A 17,616-nucleotide genomic window follows, 5' to 3' on the forward strand; every position below is an offset into this window, starting at 1 on the left:
GCTTCCATAGCCGCAAATTATAACCGTTATCGTACATGGCTTATTATTTGGACGCAAATTTCTAATTGAAACATGGTTTAGTGAAGTCATGCTAAAATTGATCTGTTATGTGTTTACGTTTTGAAATGCCTTAAAACTGAATGGAAGTGGCCTTATATATACATAGACTTGCAAGGAAGTAACCGCCACAAGCAATACACGAACGGTTACATATTCAAATTTTCGAAAATTTGAACTTCTTGAAAGCATAACTAATCCGTTTTCGAAAATTTGAACTTCTTATAAAAGTAACTAATCCGTGGACCTTCCAAGGAGTAATATTGTAATGATTTTTAGGCTTTTTTGCATTTTTAAGTATGTCATATAAGCACTAACTAACAAATTTTGAAGTAAGATTTATATAATGTAGGGATTCGTAGCCTATGTTCTAAAAAAAACTATTAAAATCTACGTAATCATGTAGATGGGGCAATGATTTCCTCCATCACCAGGATCTCATTTTGTCTAATTCTGCATTATCGCTTTATCTTTACGATGAAGCATTTATAATTCAAGTGAATGGAAGTAATAACTAATCATTCGTGTACGTCTACCAAATAAAGAATCATAATTCCATTTACAACAACATTAGAAAAAGGTCTCCCGTCGTATATTTAGCGGAATTTAAGAACAGTAAATTTTTTTTATTGAAGTGTATAAATAAATGTATATATTGGTGTTATTAGACTCTTGTGTATATGGTGGTCCAATGGAACTACATAAAGTTTTTATTTTTTAAAAATTTTTGTCAGGACTTACTTATCTTTAACTAACTTTTAGATTTAGATAAAAATATTAGAAGATCATTAAACAAACATGTAATATTTGCTATCTTGAGAATATACCATGAACCACCTTGGAACAAATTTCGAGCCATTTAGAAAGTTGTTATGCTAAAGTTATACCCGATTCTGACAATTTTCATCTGTAATGACGTTACTAAGTGACTCTCAAAATGCCAGTTTGACCGAAAGCTGAAGTCCTTCGTATGAATGTTGGATTATAATTTTTTATTTTTTTAACGGCGAATATTATATATAACAGACCAAAACTAGCAAGGCGCTAGTGATTAAAAATGTACATATTCTAGAAATACAACACTAAAACACATTTTAGAACCTACTCGAAACTTTAGCTGCTAAGATTGCAAGAAGATTGAAAAAAACTTGTGCAAGTACGGTTGTTCAAGACACAAGAAAAAACCTCACCAATGAAGGCAAAACCACCGGTTTTCACTTCATGGTGTTTTTAATGCAATCCCAAACAAGTTTCGAGGACACTGCAAGACCAACCATGCCAACCAAAATACAATTAATAAAAGCAAGGATGAGCCGAGTTGAAGAACCAGGACAACTCGTTAATCGGTAGCTAGAGGGTTGATATTCGATCCAACTCTCCCATGAAACCTTGACTTTCTTATCGCGATTACTAATCCACAAAAAAGAAGTCGTGACAATTGAGTTGAAGATGGACACATTATTCTCTCGTTCATCTTTGTGAATAGCATTGTTTCTCGCCTTCCAAATGTAACACCACCACACAAATAGAATAGCTTCAAGTCTCATACGAATATTTGCCGGCTTGCTAAGGTTTTCACACCAATTCAACACCTCCTCCTATGATAGATTTGGGATGTCATACTTGATCCACGAAGAAAGGAGACTCCTTGTGGTAGTAGTAACCGAGCATTGCTGAAAAATGTGATCCATAAATTCAACGCCAATTTGACAAAGCTGACAGTTTACCGTCGTAACATCTATTCCGTGAATAAATTTAAAGAAGTCGGAAGTCTCTAACGCCTCATCCTCCAAATAAAGATATTAATCTTCTTTGGAAGGAGTTTTTTCCACTTCGTTTTAATCTCATTACTAGGTTATTTTCCCGTGTAATACGCGAGATAAATATAGTAATCTTTTGTAGTAGCCTAATTAGTAATTATTACATAAAACATGTTGATATTAAACGTATATTGTATATTGTCTTAAAAAAAATATTAAAATGAATGTGGTATTATAATTAATTTAACATGTTACTTTCAAAAGTAAATAGTAGTTAAAACAAAACTAAATTATAAACTTTGTATATTTTTTCAATCCGGAACAATAATATTTGTATTATTGATGCTTGGCAATATAATTTAATTATTACACATATAATTTATAGGTATAGAGTCAATGATTGTATTGTATTTTTTTTATAATATTTATTCTTAACCATATACTGGTATATTATTCAACTGGATAATAATATTGTGTTTACTTAATAATAAAAATGATATAATACAATTATTTCGATTTAAAGGTTTTAACTAAAAGTTTGAACTCATCGAACGGTCTTTATTTCTCCATAAAAGAATTTAGTAATTATAAACATATTAAGCTTGTAATTAGATTTTTTTTCCGCGTTATACCCATGATAAACATATTAAGCTTTCATAATAATTAGTAATTATAAATAAAGGCATGTTGAAATATGATAATATAAATATTTTAAAAATGTTTTTGTATTAGAGATGGTTAATAAGATATATATTATATATATCATTGTATAAAGATAATATAAAATAGAATATAGATTTTTCTAACAGCAAAATAAAATATACTCGTTAACGAAAAATGATAATGTTAATATTTAAAAAAGTTTTCTTTTAGTAAATGATTCGTAAAATATGTTTGTTATTTTGTTATATAACAACGATGTAAAGTTAAATATAATTTTATTTAATGTAATAATAAAATTCTCAAAAAAACATTAATTTTTTCCTTTTATAAAAAATAAAATTATTAAATTAAATTATAGTAATTAACTATAAAATAGATCAACATGATATGACAATGACCAAGGCCACTAAATATTTATCTCACTTATTTTAAAATAAGTGTTCATAATAAAACTCACACCCAATTATAAAATTATAACATAATTATGAGATGACAACTTTATCGTTAAATTTTGAAAACAATATTAGGGCTAATAATGTTTTACAAAATGGACATGCAGTAATACCGTTAATTTAATTAAGCTAGCACTATTTAAATAAATAAAAGTGAAAATGTAACACTTATATTGGAATGGATAGAGTGATATATTTTTTAAATTAAAAATGATAATAATATGTTTGTGTTAGTAATGCCCACTCATTAAAATTTAGTGTTTATCTAATAGTATCATACAAAGCATTTTGCCAATTTTTCTAAATTTATTAGTTATATTATATTACTTATAGTCAAGTTATTAACATGAAGACTTCAAAACTTTGAGTTTACGATCCGAAATCACAATGCTATTTGTCATTATTCACTATGTTTACAAGTTCAGATTTTGATACGATTCTAAAAATTTAAGGTAAATTCAGAACTCTAACTAAACATATGTTGTATTTATCATTATTGTTTATTATAATTTAGCTTCGATCATCGATTTACTTTAACTACAGTTTATTTCATACTCACGAATCATGAATGAGGCATATTCAAAAAATTTTATGATACAATATATATAGCTACCGTACATCATACGAGTATTAGGACTAGTATATATATAACAACGAAAAATAAAGAAAAGAAAAAAATTAAAACAAGTCATCTTTTTTTAGGATATCTTTTTAAATCAATATTGAATAAATTTTTAAGATTTGCTAAATATTATATTACGTTCCTATTTTAATTATAATCTAACTTGCCATAAAATATTAATAATAATATGATGGAAACAATATGTAAAGTTATATGTATTAGCCATAATTCAATAGTGTACGTGCATGATGCATCTTTGTCTCCAAACATTTTCTAAGACTTGCAATAGAAATGTTGTTGGATTATATTTATTCATATATCACGTACTTACGCCAAAAAAGTATGTCATTTTTAGATAACGTATAAAAACTTAACAATAAAGTCAGATTATTTTTTATTGATTAAAAACTTTTGACACCCAACATCAATATGGTTATGACTTATCACTTATGGTGGTATCGTCATCGTGATGTTATATGAAAAACAGAAATAAAGAAATTTAACTCTTTGATATACTCATATTTCATTACACAAGTATTTTGATAATTTGATTTCTGTGTTCATTTTCAGCCCGGCCCACATCGGTGTGTTTTTGGAGGCCCGTTTCAGACCACGAATCACCATTTATGATTGGCTTAGAACTCCTCCTCGTGGACTTCCTAAAACCTATCAATACACACCAATCCATTTTGCAATTTTGATATATCATATATGGACGCTTTTTAATACCAGTCAACATATGATACGTTAGTTTTCAGTTTTTTTTGAAATATCGCACAACAATAAATGAAAATGACGTAATAATAGTTGACACGGTCGTTTTCAGTTTTCACTTCATATTACAAGTTTAAAAACATATGAATCTAACTAATTTCAATGTAAAAGAAATTCTCTGTGCCACTCATGAATTCCCTTCACATCTCTAGGACAACTATTACTATATTAACAGTATAACACTGACCCAATAGCTTTAGCAGGTGTTTGGTTCATGGAATTCTCAAGAATTCTTTGGAATTGGAATGTGAATTCCATTTATAACCATATTTGGTTGGGATACATGATGGAATTGGAATCTCAAACTTTTCAACAAATTCCTTAAAACATTGAATTTGGAATTCCTTCTATATAGCCAAGGAAAGTTTTACATTCCAATGGAATTGGCTCATGTTTAATAAGACATGATAGGATTAGTCATGCCTGGTCTCTTACCACCGATATTGAAATTCATAACCATCCACCACCATCACAGAAAAACCACCATCAACATCCAACGTCGTTGACTGTCGGAGATACCTTAACGATTGATGCAAATAACCATAGATCTTCGTTACACTCTAAGGACAAGATGGAAACAGCCCATGAATCTTTGTTATAGACATAGATCTGCCGGAAAAACCTTACTTTTAGACAGACGGAAACGGCGGCTTGAAAAACAAAAGGTGTATGTGTAGAAAATAGCATGTGCCAAGCGAAGAGATGAATCAATTTTGTTTGTATGCTGGAACAAAAACCTCCATGTGTGTAATAGATAGAGTGTGTGCAGAGAAGGGGATATCGAATATGGAGCCATGGAGGTTTTACTTTTACAGTGAAATGAAAGTGAGATGTTTGTTACTTATTTGTTTAATTTGTTTGTGTGATTATGTCGTATATATCTATGTATATTATTATTATTTATATTATTGTTATTATTATTATAGTCTATGTATATAAATAAGTTATTGAAATAAAAATGATTTATATTATAAAAGTATACCAAAGGTTAATTTAGTCATTTGATATATTTTATCTTTGAATTCCATTAACTCAATTCCATTGAATTCTATCAACCAAACACAACACAGATTTTATAACTTTCAGATTCCAATTCCTTCAAATTCCAATTCCTTTAACAAATTTCAATTCCTTCAAAAACATTCTGCGAACCAAACTGCCCCTTAGGATTATATTATAACCTCTAAAGTCTAAACCTAGGAAGTTGACATTTATTTATATATATACTAAAACCAACTGGTTTTTTACAAGTTTCTATGCACATGGTATAACTACATATACATGCAACTTTGAACTCTTTACCTTTTAACCCCCTAAAGATTTTACCTTTTACATTTAAACCCATCACCTTTTACTACTTTACATTTTAACTCCCTAAAGTTTTCTCTTTACTTTTTAACCCCCAAAGTTTTTTCCTTTTACAGTTTACCCATCAACTTTTACATCTTTACCTTTTAACCCCCTAAAGTTTTTATCTTTTACATTTTAGCCTATCAATAAAATGTTTTATTGTTACAATGTCAAATAAATGTTTGTTGGTGACTTTATCAAATTTGTACCAAAACATTGTCATCTGAAAATATAATCTACTTGAGTCTCGCCGCAAGGTGTGTAATATAATCTACGGCAACGTGTTTAAGCTTAATGAAACATTGTCCACAACGTTACTATAAAAGCTCCGCGGCAACGCGCGAGTGTTTATTTCTAGTATATATACTAAAAACCAACTGGTTTTTTACAAGTTTCTATGCACATGGTACAACTACACATACATGCAACTTTGAACTCTTTACCTTTTAAACCCTAAAGATTTTACCTTTTACATTTAAGTCCATCACCTTTTACTACTTCATATTTTAACTCCCTAAAGTTTTTCCTTTACTTTTTAACCCCCAAATTTAAGCCCATCACCTTTTACTGCTTTACATTTTAACTCCCTAAAGTTTTCTCTTTACTTTTTAACCCCCAAAGTTTTTTCCTTTTACAGTTTAGCCCATCAACTTTTACGTCTTTACCATTTAACCCCCTAAAGTTTTTATCTTTTACATTTTAGCCTATCAATAAAATGTTATATTGTTACAATGTCAAATAAATATTTGTTGGTGACTTTATCAAATTTGTACCAAAACATTGTCATCTGAAAAGATAATTTATATATATAGTAAAAACCAACTGGTTTTTTACAAGTTTCTATGCACATGGTACAACTACACATACATGCAACTTTGAACTCTTTACCTTTTAAACCCTAAATATTTTACCTTTTATATTTAAGTCCATCACCTTTTACTACTTCACATTTTAACTCCCTAAAGTTTTTCCTTTACTTTTTAACCCCCAAATTTAAGCCCATCACCTTTTACTACTTTACATTTTAACTCCCTAAAGTTTTCTCTTTACTTTTTAACCCCCAAAGTTTTTTCCTTTTACAGTTTAGCCCATCAACTTTTACGTCTTTACCATTTAACCCCCTAAAGTTTTTATCTTTTACATTTTAGCCTATCAATAAAATGTTTTATTGTTACAATGTCAAATAAATGTTTGTTGGTGATTTTATCAAATTTGTACCAAAACATTGTCATCTGAAAAGATAATCTACTTGAGACTCGTCGCAAGGTGTGTAATATAATCTGCGGCAATGTGTTTAAGCTTAATGAATCATTGTCCACGACGTTACTATAAAAGCTCCGCGGCAACACGCGGGTGTTTATTTCTAGTAAAAAACTAAACTTTAACTCATACAGTATGTATAGTTTATAAAAAAAATTTATTTTAAAATATACAAATAACAATCCATAATAAATGCATATTATGTATGACCACTTCGATGTATTTTACAACTATTATCATCCGTGACGTCACGTCATATCCAACACTGTCAAGAAATTGAGGTAAGTTAGTAAGTTACTATGAAAATGTTTTATCTCGTTTTTTCGAGTTGTTTTTTGTGGTTTTTAACCTTTTAGCAAATGACCCTTCAGTAAGAGCGAGTTCTGAACAATGTTTTCTTGTCTCGATGCCAGTGGACTTGAAATCAAGCCCATGAAATGGCCTAATTCCACCGATGTCTTCCTTAATCGGATGAGCGATATATGCCGTTAAGCCAAATCCCTTTGACAACAAACATTATACTCTCGCCTTTCTTTGAAAACTATAATTGAAGAACATCCAAATTAAAAACATACATCTTAATAAATTAATTTTCGATATAACGATATAGCCATTTAAAAAGTTTTGTAAAATGTAAATAAGAAGTTCAAGGTTTATCACGATAAACTTAACCTTTTAAAGATAAGTATACGTGTTTGGAATAGACGAATAGTGTAACATAAACGTGCATCATTCTCCATTTTTAAAGTGTTATGATGTGAGTAAAGGACTGAACATGGTGACGTTTCTAATTGACTTACTGACCCAGTTAAATTTGTGCCGTGAGCCCAAATTGAGTGAAACGTATTAAGCTATGAGACCAAGTTGTTTTTTTTTTTTTTTGAAAACGTGACATTGGTTGCAAGAAACTTTCTATTTTGTTTACTTCAATGTTCGATAAATTTGTTTTTATTTTTCTGTTTAATGTGACATTGGTTGCAAGATTTTGGAGGTCTATTTCTTTAGCACAAGTTAAAGTATTCAATGATTAAAAAAAAAGTAACTGATATTTATCGTTAAACAACCAGTAAAAAAAGTATACATATTGATGCATATGATGTTATTGTAATATAAATTGTATAATGATACCTAACCCAGTCTAATACTAAGCCTACTACACAAAATTTTGAGGCTCTAGGTCTAAAATGATTGCTTAGTCAATTAACACTATTGAGCTATCCATGAGTATTAAGTATTAACTAAGTGAAAAACTTTTACTAAAAACAAAACTCATTTTTAAGATGAAACAATCTTTACCCTATAAATAAGCATAAATTAGAATAACCACTCACAATTTTGAAAGATCAATAACTTCCATTGTACATTAGCAGCTATTTTGAAGAAATATAAACTTTTATTTACAAGCAATCAGCAAAATAATTAAAATAATTAGACATAAAAAATCAGAATACAATTTTCAAAAATCTTCTAAACTAACAATATAATAAAATGAAACATATATTCACCACATAAACTAATTGTGAAGTTTGAAGTACATTCGTATACACAAGAAGAATAAAACTTTGTAATATTTTCTACACCACATAAACACTATCCAATCATATTATCTAAAATCAAATAATAATAATAATAATAATAATAATAAATAATAATAATAATAATAATAATAATAATAATAATACAGAAATAAAGAAAAAAAACACAAAATCCACCCCTTCATATATTTCAACTTTCTTTCAGTTATCTTCTTCACGAGTGGCGGATAGTCTTACAACATAAGATAAAACGAAACAAAAAAAAAAAACATGGCGGCAGAAGCTGTCGCTCTGTCATCAACCGCCGCCGCCTGCCATTTTACCGGCAACAATGGCGGTGGCTCCTCTACCAAACCCACCCGTCGTTTCCTTCTTTCTCCGGCCACCAAGTTCCGGGGACATCACCGGAATCTTGCGTCATCTTTCTTGGGAACCCAACAACGGGTTAATATAAACAGGCCCATTTCTTATGTTCAGAAGAAGAATTCATCTGTTTTTGCCATGGCTGCTGGTTCTGAAGGTATGTTTTTCAAGAATTATATATGTATATGTATAATTATATAAATTTTTGGATATAGTTAGTTTTCATTTTGTATAAATTTATGCATTTTATGTGATGTTAGAAATGAATTTAATTGTGGTCTAGTTTTATAGCCTTAGTTTAGGTCATGAAGTTGTAATTTGCCATGTAGCTTAGTCGGGTTTTGAGATATTCCGGGTTTATTGTATAATTATATGTATATGTATAGTTATATGGAATTTTGGATATATAGCTTGTTTTCGGGCCAGTTGGGCTTGTCGGAAATTAAGTCATGAAATTAGAGACGAGAAAAAAGAGGTTTTTTTTTTTTTTTTTTTTTTTATTAATAGTTTCAAGTTAATTACTTGAATTTAGGGAATTAAGTACTGCTTTGTTGGCATAACATTGTTGTTTTAAAAAATATTTATGTTTCTGTATTGATATATATACAGATGGAAAGCGTGCGGTTCCACTGAAGGACTACCGCAACATTGGTATTATGGCTCACATAGATGCAGGGAAGACGACTACAACAGAACGAGTACTTTACTACACAGGTAGAAGCTACAAAATTGGTGAGGTACACGAAGGGACTGCCACAATGGACTGGATGGAGCAAGAACAAGAAAGGGGAATAACTATAACTTCTGCTGCAACAACCACATTCTGGAACAAACATCGTATCAACATCATTGATACACCTGGTCACGTTGACTTCACACTTGAGGTGGAACGTGCTCTTCGGGTTCTTGATGGTGCAATATGTTTGTTTGACAGTGTGGCTGGTGTTGAACCACAATCTGAGACGGTGTGGAGACAAGCTGATAAGTACGGGGTGCCAAGGATTTGTTTTGTGAACAAAATGGACCGGCTTGGGGCTAACTTTTTTAGAACACGTGATATGATCATTACGAATTTGGGTGCTAAACCGCTTGTGCTTCAACTCCCAATTGGGGCGGAAGATACTTTTAAAGGGGTTGTGGATCTTGTCAGAATGAAAGCCATAGTTTGGGGTGGGGAAGAGTTGGGTGCTAAGTTTTCATATGAAGATATTCCTTCCGATCTTCAAGAATTATCTGAAGAATACCGAGCAACAATGCTGGAGATGATTGTTGAATTAGATGATGAGGTTATGGAAGGGTATCTTGAAGGAGTTGAGCCCGATGAAGAGACAGTTAAGAAGTTAATTAGAAAAGGTGCCTTAGGAGGTAGTTTTGTGCCGGTTTTATGTGGGTCAGCTTTTAAAAACAAAGGCGTTCAACCATTGTTGGATGCTGTTGTTGACTATTTACCATCTCCACTTGACGTGCCACCTATGATCGGTACCGACCCAGATGACCCAGAAATTGAAATATCACGGCTTGCAAGTGATGATGAACCTTTTGCAGGGTTGGCTTTTAAGATCATGAATGACCCGTTTGTTGGATCACTTACATTCGTGAGGATATATGCAGGGAAACTTGCCGCTGGGTCTTATGTAATTAATTCAAACAAGGGAAAGAAAGAGAGAATTGGGAGATTACTTGAAATGCATGCGAATGACAGACAAGATGTCACGGTGGCGTTAACAGGTGATATTGTGGCTCTTGCAGGGTTAAAAGATACCATTACTGGTGAAACCTTATGTGATCCCGAAAAGCCAATTGTTCTTGAAAGAATGGATTTTCCTGATCCTGTCATTAAAGTTGCTATTGAACCAAAAACCAAGGCAGATATTGATAAGATGGCCAATGGACTAATCAAGCTTGCACGAGAAGATCCTTCTTTCCACTTCTCACGAGATGAAGAAATTAACCAAACGGTCATTGAAGGGATGGGAGAATTGCATCTCGAGATTATTGTTGATAGGCTCAAGAGGGAATTTAAGGTTTGTTTTCTTAGAAAGTGTTGGTATCATTTGATTTCCTCATGGTAGTTACCTATCTAATCTGCTATTTTGCCCACGTAACTTACTAACTTATAATTAAGATAATTATGTAGTATGGATGCTATTTTGGCTAATTTTGAGATTTGGTTACGAATATGATTCTTTAATATTGAATAAACCAGAATTGTGCTATCAATTAGTAATAAAACAAGCTCTAGAAAATACAGTTGGATGATATAATATCAGTTAATAAGATTTTGCTTTTTGACAGTTCTGATTTTGTAAGAGATTAATAGATAAAATTACCAAAAAATGACGTTTTTCAAGAGAAACAGAGATGGTTTGTGAATTAAAGTAGAAGTATCTGGAATGCTGTTTAACTGACTGGGTAAATTCGTAAATTTGTATTTACTTAAGATAAACAGCTTTACTGCAGCTAGTTATGAAACTGAGTATTTAACCACTAAACATATAGATTGATAGAAGCAGGATATGTTTATCCAGACATTCAAATATCTGCCCTTTATCTGTTATAAAACACATACCCCTTTATTTGTTGGAATTTGTTTTAAACACCCATAACGCTTTATTGTTTGCAAATTGTCAGGTGGAAGCGAATGTAGGTGCACCACAAGTAAATTACCGTGAAAGTATTTCACGTGTGGCAGAAGTGAAATATGTTCACAAAAAACAGTCAGGTGGACAAGGTCAGTTTGCAGATATAACTGTTCGGTTCGAGCCATTAGACCCAGGTAGTGGATACGAGTTTAAGAGTGAGATCAAAGGAGGAGCAGTCCCAAGAGAATACATCCCAGGTGTAATGAAAGGTCTAGAAGAGTCGATGTCTAATGGGGTGCTTGCGGGGTTCCCTGTTGTTGATGTTCGTGCTGTGTTAACCGATGGGTCCTACCACGATGTCGATTCTAGTGTGCTAGCGTTCCAGCTTGCAGCTAGAGGAGCTTTCCGTGAAGGAGTTAGGAAGGCTGCTCCCAAGATTTTAGAACCCGTTATGAGAGTCGAAGTTGTGACACCTGAAGAGCATTTGGGAGATGTTATTGGTGATCTTAATTCCAGAAGAGGACAGATTAATAGTTTTGGTGACAAGCCTGGTGGTCTCAAGGTATGTTAACTCATTTCTGTCACATGAAGCTTGCTATTTAAGTTGAATGATCTAAAAACAAATTAATAAACTCAATGCTGGACTACTTGCATTTAGAGAGAAAAGGCAAAACGCAAAATACAAAACCAATAAATGTAAGTGTGAATCACACTGTAGCCAGAGTCTGTATAGACAGGTAGGACATTTGCGTTACTTCACAATAGAGATGGTTGTTTCAACCAAAGGGGTCAAATTTTGGTTATTTATTAGATAAATCGCGTCAAACGTAAATCTCACCTATAAGTGAAACGGATCAAGCAGTTCACATAAATTCAGAGAGGACCAAAGTGTTAAAACTGTTTTCAACCTCGAGTTACATATTAATTTTGTTTTATGATAATATATGATACATTCTGTAATTTTAAAGAAAAGATAACAAATGTTGGCACGTCAACCTTACCTGAATCAACTTGTGGTTGCCCACATTAAGAATGACCTGTCTTGACTATTTACATGTACCCAACCTTCCTATAATGCGTCCCCTACTTCACAAGGTCACTAGTGATAAATGGAGGGAGTATATTTTCTAGTCACATTCTACTTCACAAGGTCCAGAACCAACGTTTGTGGGGTTGATGTTAGAAGTTTATAATCAAATACTGGACTCAGTTTTCAGTATATTAATGAAATTTTGTGTGGTTTGTTGTGCTGCAGGTGGTGGATTCTCTAGTGCCACTAGCAGAAATGTTCCAATACGTGAGTACACTAAGGGGAATGACGAAAGGACGGGCATCATACACCATGCAACTTGCGAAATTCGAAGAGGTGCCAAAACACATCCAGAACCAGCTTGCTGCCGGCAAAGAAGAAGCAGTGACTGCTTGATCTTTCTTTCCAGTTGTAATTTATGTTGGTAATTTTTCACTTCACATATCAAAATAGGACAATACATACACTTGCAATTTTTGGTCATAACTCAAAGTATATCAAGCAACATGTTATTTATCCATTCATCAATTTGTGCCCCAGTTGAATTTTTAGATAACCATGATGTGTTTTTGAATTCCATTTTGAGAATCGGTCATTCCACCATGTCTTGTGTGGGTAGTTTTGTGAACTTTTAAATTTATCTTGGTTATCTTTGACATTTAGAACGACAAGTTTTTACTATTAAAAAAATTATTAGGAGCTTCGAATCACAAAAAACATTTTATATACCAGTCACGGGTCGATTATGTATGTATATCATGATCGAATGGTTGCTCTTTTTGTATAAAAATTGAAATGAATACAAATTAAAAAAGAATCACGGATTTTTAGTTATATTAAACAAAGATAATATCTCTCGATATGTATGGTTTGTAAACGTATACATAAATTTCATGGCATTACATGAACTAATTCTCAAATTTGCACTTGTTTATGCATGTGTAATGTAAAAGTAGATACAATACTTTTAACTAGTTGTTTTGAGTTATAATAATAATAAAAAAGTTATAGTTAATTTTAATTACTAATATTTAAAGGATGTAAACTTGCGAGACTTATTTTTTGAAAATATCAAAAGAATAAAAAATTCCATTATGGGATAAAAAAAAAAAAACATACACATAATAAATATATGAAAGTTATATCATATATAATTATAATTTTGAAGTTGAATTTTGTAGTCTGTTATATTAATTTAGTATTCTCTTTGTCTCGTAGCAGTTCTTATGTTTTGTCTCTTTTTTTTTAAAAAAGTTTTTCTCCAATTTTGACATCAAGCATTTTTATTTGTAACTATTGGGGTGAAACTTCAATGGTATAGTTAACATATGACCATATGGGTTTATAGATGAAAGTAGCATGTCATAGGTTTAAAATTTGCCAAACACAAATAGTAAAACTATATTTTTAGATTCATATGTGAGAATGATAACACTTACCAAACATAAGCTTAATGTGGTTGACAATTAACTGAACAAGGATAAGTTTATAATTCATATGTGAGAACGATGACACCTAATCAAGACGTGTTAATTGCTGGTTGAAAACTAATTTCAAATAATTAATCTTAATCTTGATCTTAATATATACTATAAAACAGTTGAACTAATGACTTATTAACCAATCACATTGTTTGATTTTATCAATTTGACTTTTGATGATGTCATCATCTAATTTACTTATAAATTAAAAATCTTAATTGTCATTATCCAAATATATTATTATATTAATATATGTAGAAAAAATCTCATTAATTTACACTTTTTGGTTTTCCATCAATAATTTACACTTTTTGGTTTTCCATCAATAATTTACACTTTTTAGCCCTGAAAACTTAACTTATATTTATTTTTAATCCACGTAATCACATTTCTCGATTTTCTCAAATTTTCAGTTTTGACTTTTCTTGACTTTTGTTTATATATATAAATATAGATTTACGCATATAAATATCAATGTCGACTACATGACTAAAAATAAATATTAACGTATAAAAAAATATTATAAATTATTGTCTATAAAGTATAAATGTCATACATTGATATCCCAATACAATATTGATAATGTCGTCTAATACAATAATATATTAAATTAGATTTTTTTTTAATCATAAATTTTAGTATTTAGTTTAATACTTAATATAAACACAGTATGAACTCTAGATACCTATTCCAAACACAATAACAGATAATGATATACAACATCCTTATCCTAATAGGATTCACAAAATATGAGACGATTACAAAACAAATTACGATTAACAAGAGGGTTACTTGAATACTAAATCCACATTAATATGAACTCTAATCAAGATTCATTATATCCTTCAAAAAAAAAATAAAAAATTTCTCTCTCTATATATTAGTTTTGCGTATTAATATTTAAAGTTACAATTGTCATTCAAGTCAATAGTCTTAATTGTTATCAAAGAATATGACAACAACCTAATTGTTATCTAATTATCATAAGACATGTGATTGAGAATAAACTTGTGCGTGTTATAGGCCCGCATCATGATCAAACACATATACTTGAATGTCAAGTACACTAGGATCAGAAATATGTTTATATTTTAATTCATAATTTTCTTAATAATCTCATTATGAGTACAAACTGGTTTCAAACAATTCCGTAATAAAGAAATTATTGTAGCATGTGCCTTGTAGAATGACTAGGGCACATAATTTCATCAATATGTCTCAGCTAATAATGACAGTGATGACATGCGATTATTGTATTACAACTTGCAAAATATATTACTTGGAACCGTATATCTTCAAAATTGTAAGCTTTTATGACTTAAATGTATGGAAATCTAATATTGATAATATCATAAGTCTTGTGTCCAGTGTTGGACACGGGTCTAAAATCTAGTTACTAACTTATCATAAGCTTTTATTTGCTCAAATTAATCTTTGCTTATGTCATTAATAATATTAATTAAATAATATAATTAAAAATCCTAATAAAACTAATATCTCTAAAATACATCATATCCAAACTCACGTAACATATCTACCAATAAACTAAAATATGATTGACATATTCTTAAAACGACATGTGGCGTAATCCTTTATCGACACGTGTCCTTTTAATTAATTAATTTTATTAAATTAGCTTTTATAATTATAAATAGATTCAAATTCATTATTAGACTTATAACTAAACTCTAACTTTTGACTTATTAATAACACATTCAATTTCCTTATTAGAATTATAATTCAACTATAACTCTTGGCTTATTAATAATACAAAAGACATAATAACCTTATTTGATTTATCATTTTCCCATTAATAAACTGTCATTTTCCCTCAATTATTCAACTCTTATTATTTATATTACTTATAATAAGTTACTAACATGAAAACTTAAAAATTTTGAGTTTACGATTTGAAATCACAAGGCTATTTGCCGTCATCCACTATGCTTACAAGTTCCGTTTTTGATGTGATTCTAAAAATCTAAGGTAAATATAGACTCTAAACATATATTATATTTATCATTACCATTTTTATTATAATTTAGTTTAGATCAGCGGTTTACTTTAACCATAATTTATTTCATACCAGTGAATGATGTATGAGACATATTCGAATTTCTTTTTGATACAATTTATATAACTACCGTACATCGTAGGGGTATCTTAATATATACTATAAAATAGTCGAACTAATGACTTATTAACCAATCAAATCGCTCAATTTTATCGAATTGATTTTCGCTTATGTCATCATTTAGATTAACTATAAATTAAAAATCCTAATAATCATTATCCAAATACATTATTATATTGGTATTCATTAATTTACACTTTTTTGTTTTCCATTAATAATTTATACTTTTTAGCCTGAATACTTGATTTATATTTATTTTTAACCATCAACTTGAGAGAATTTTTTAAAATTTACATTAAAACAATTTCAACATATGAAATATTGTCTACAAAAAGCTATTTCAAAACCTAATGACTTATTAACCAATCAAATCGCTCAATTTCATCAAATTGACTCCGGCTTATTAATTGTTTTTTAGAGATAGTTTACACTCTTTAGCCATGAATACTTAAATTATATCTACTTTTAGTCATCAATAATTATAATAGGAGAGGTGATTGAGAATAAACCTATTCATGTTAAGGGCCCGCATCATTATCAAATACGTATACTTAAATGTCAAGTAGAGGATCACATTATCATTAAGTATGTTAATTTATATTAAAATTATTAATTATTTTTCATAATAATATCACATTATGAGTACAACTGGTTTCAAAAAAAATTTATAACAGAGAAATTATTATATCACGTGCCTTATGGAATAACTACGGCAAATAATTCCATCAATATGTCTCGGTTAATAATGATAGTGACAAACCTGTGATTATTATACTAGAACTTGCAACGTATGACACTTGGAACCGTATATCTTCAAATTATAAGCTTTTATATAATATTGATAATACCGTAAACCCGTGTCCAGTGTTGGACACGGCTCTAAAATCTAGTTAGAACTAGTATAGCATAATAAAATAGTAAATAATAATCTTATGTATTTAATTTAATGATATAGCTTCCAAATAGATAGAGGATTTTTGTTTTCTACAAGGAAAGTTACGTTAAAATTAGGGAAGCTCTTAATAAAAAGCAATATCGGATATCTATTCATATAATCATTACTAAATTGATATCGCTAATTAATTTGTCTTTTCATAAAATCGACATCATCTAAACCATCTAGCTATCTATCTATCACCAATGGATATAACAAACAATAAGTCGGTCGATGGATTACGAACCGTCAGCCAGAGGGTATGTAGCGTACTCGGCGGGAAACTACCGGGATGCCATCGGGTACTACACGGAGGCCATCAGTTACGCACCATATTAGTATTACACCCAACCATTACGTGAACCGTTCCTTGAGTTACGTACTATCACCGGCCTACAAAAATATTCTGATGCCTTAACAGACGCTAAAATGGCTGTTGATCTGATGCCTAACGAACCCAAGGCCTGTACATATCTTGGTGCTGCTCACTCCGCCTTGAACCAATATCACAATGCTAGCTGTTGCTGCATATAATAAAGGTCTAGCTAGAAGCTGATCCCAATATCGAAGTCTTGGAATCTGCACTGGCTTTGATTAAGGCCCAGGCTGCTGGACTCAC

The 17,616-nt window shown here is 30.6% G+C and overlaps 1 protein-coding gene across 1 annotated transcript; it reads left to right on the forward strand.

The window, feature by feature from the left end:
• Window positions 1-8,677: 8,677 nt before the first annotated feature.
• LOC122602405 (elongation factor G, chloroplastic) lies at window positions 8,678-12,972 on the forward strand. Its single transcript, XM_043775094.1, has 4 exons — window positions 8,678-8,993; window positions 9,446-10,860; window positions 11,468-11,980; window positions 12,674-12,972. The coding sequence occupies exons 1-4, from the start codon at window positions 8,744-8,746 to the stop codon at window positions 12,842-12,844; spliced, it is 2,349 nt and encodes a 782-aa protein (XP_043631029.1). The 5' UTR covers window positions 8,678-8,743; the 3' UTR covers window positions 12,845-12,972.
• The last annotated feature ends 4,644 nt before the right edge of the window (window positions 12,973-17,616 follow it).

Source organism: Erigeron canadensis, chromosome 5 (genome assembly GCF_010389155.1).
Source record: "Erigeron canadensis isolate Cc75 chromosome 5, C_canadensis_v1, whole genome shotgun sequence".
In the NCBI taxonomy this organism is placed as follows: Eukaryota; Viridiplantae; Streptophyta; class Magnoliopsida; order Asterales; family Asteraceae; genus Erigeron; species Erigeron canadensis.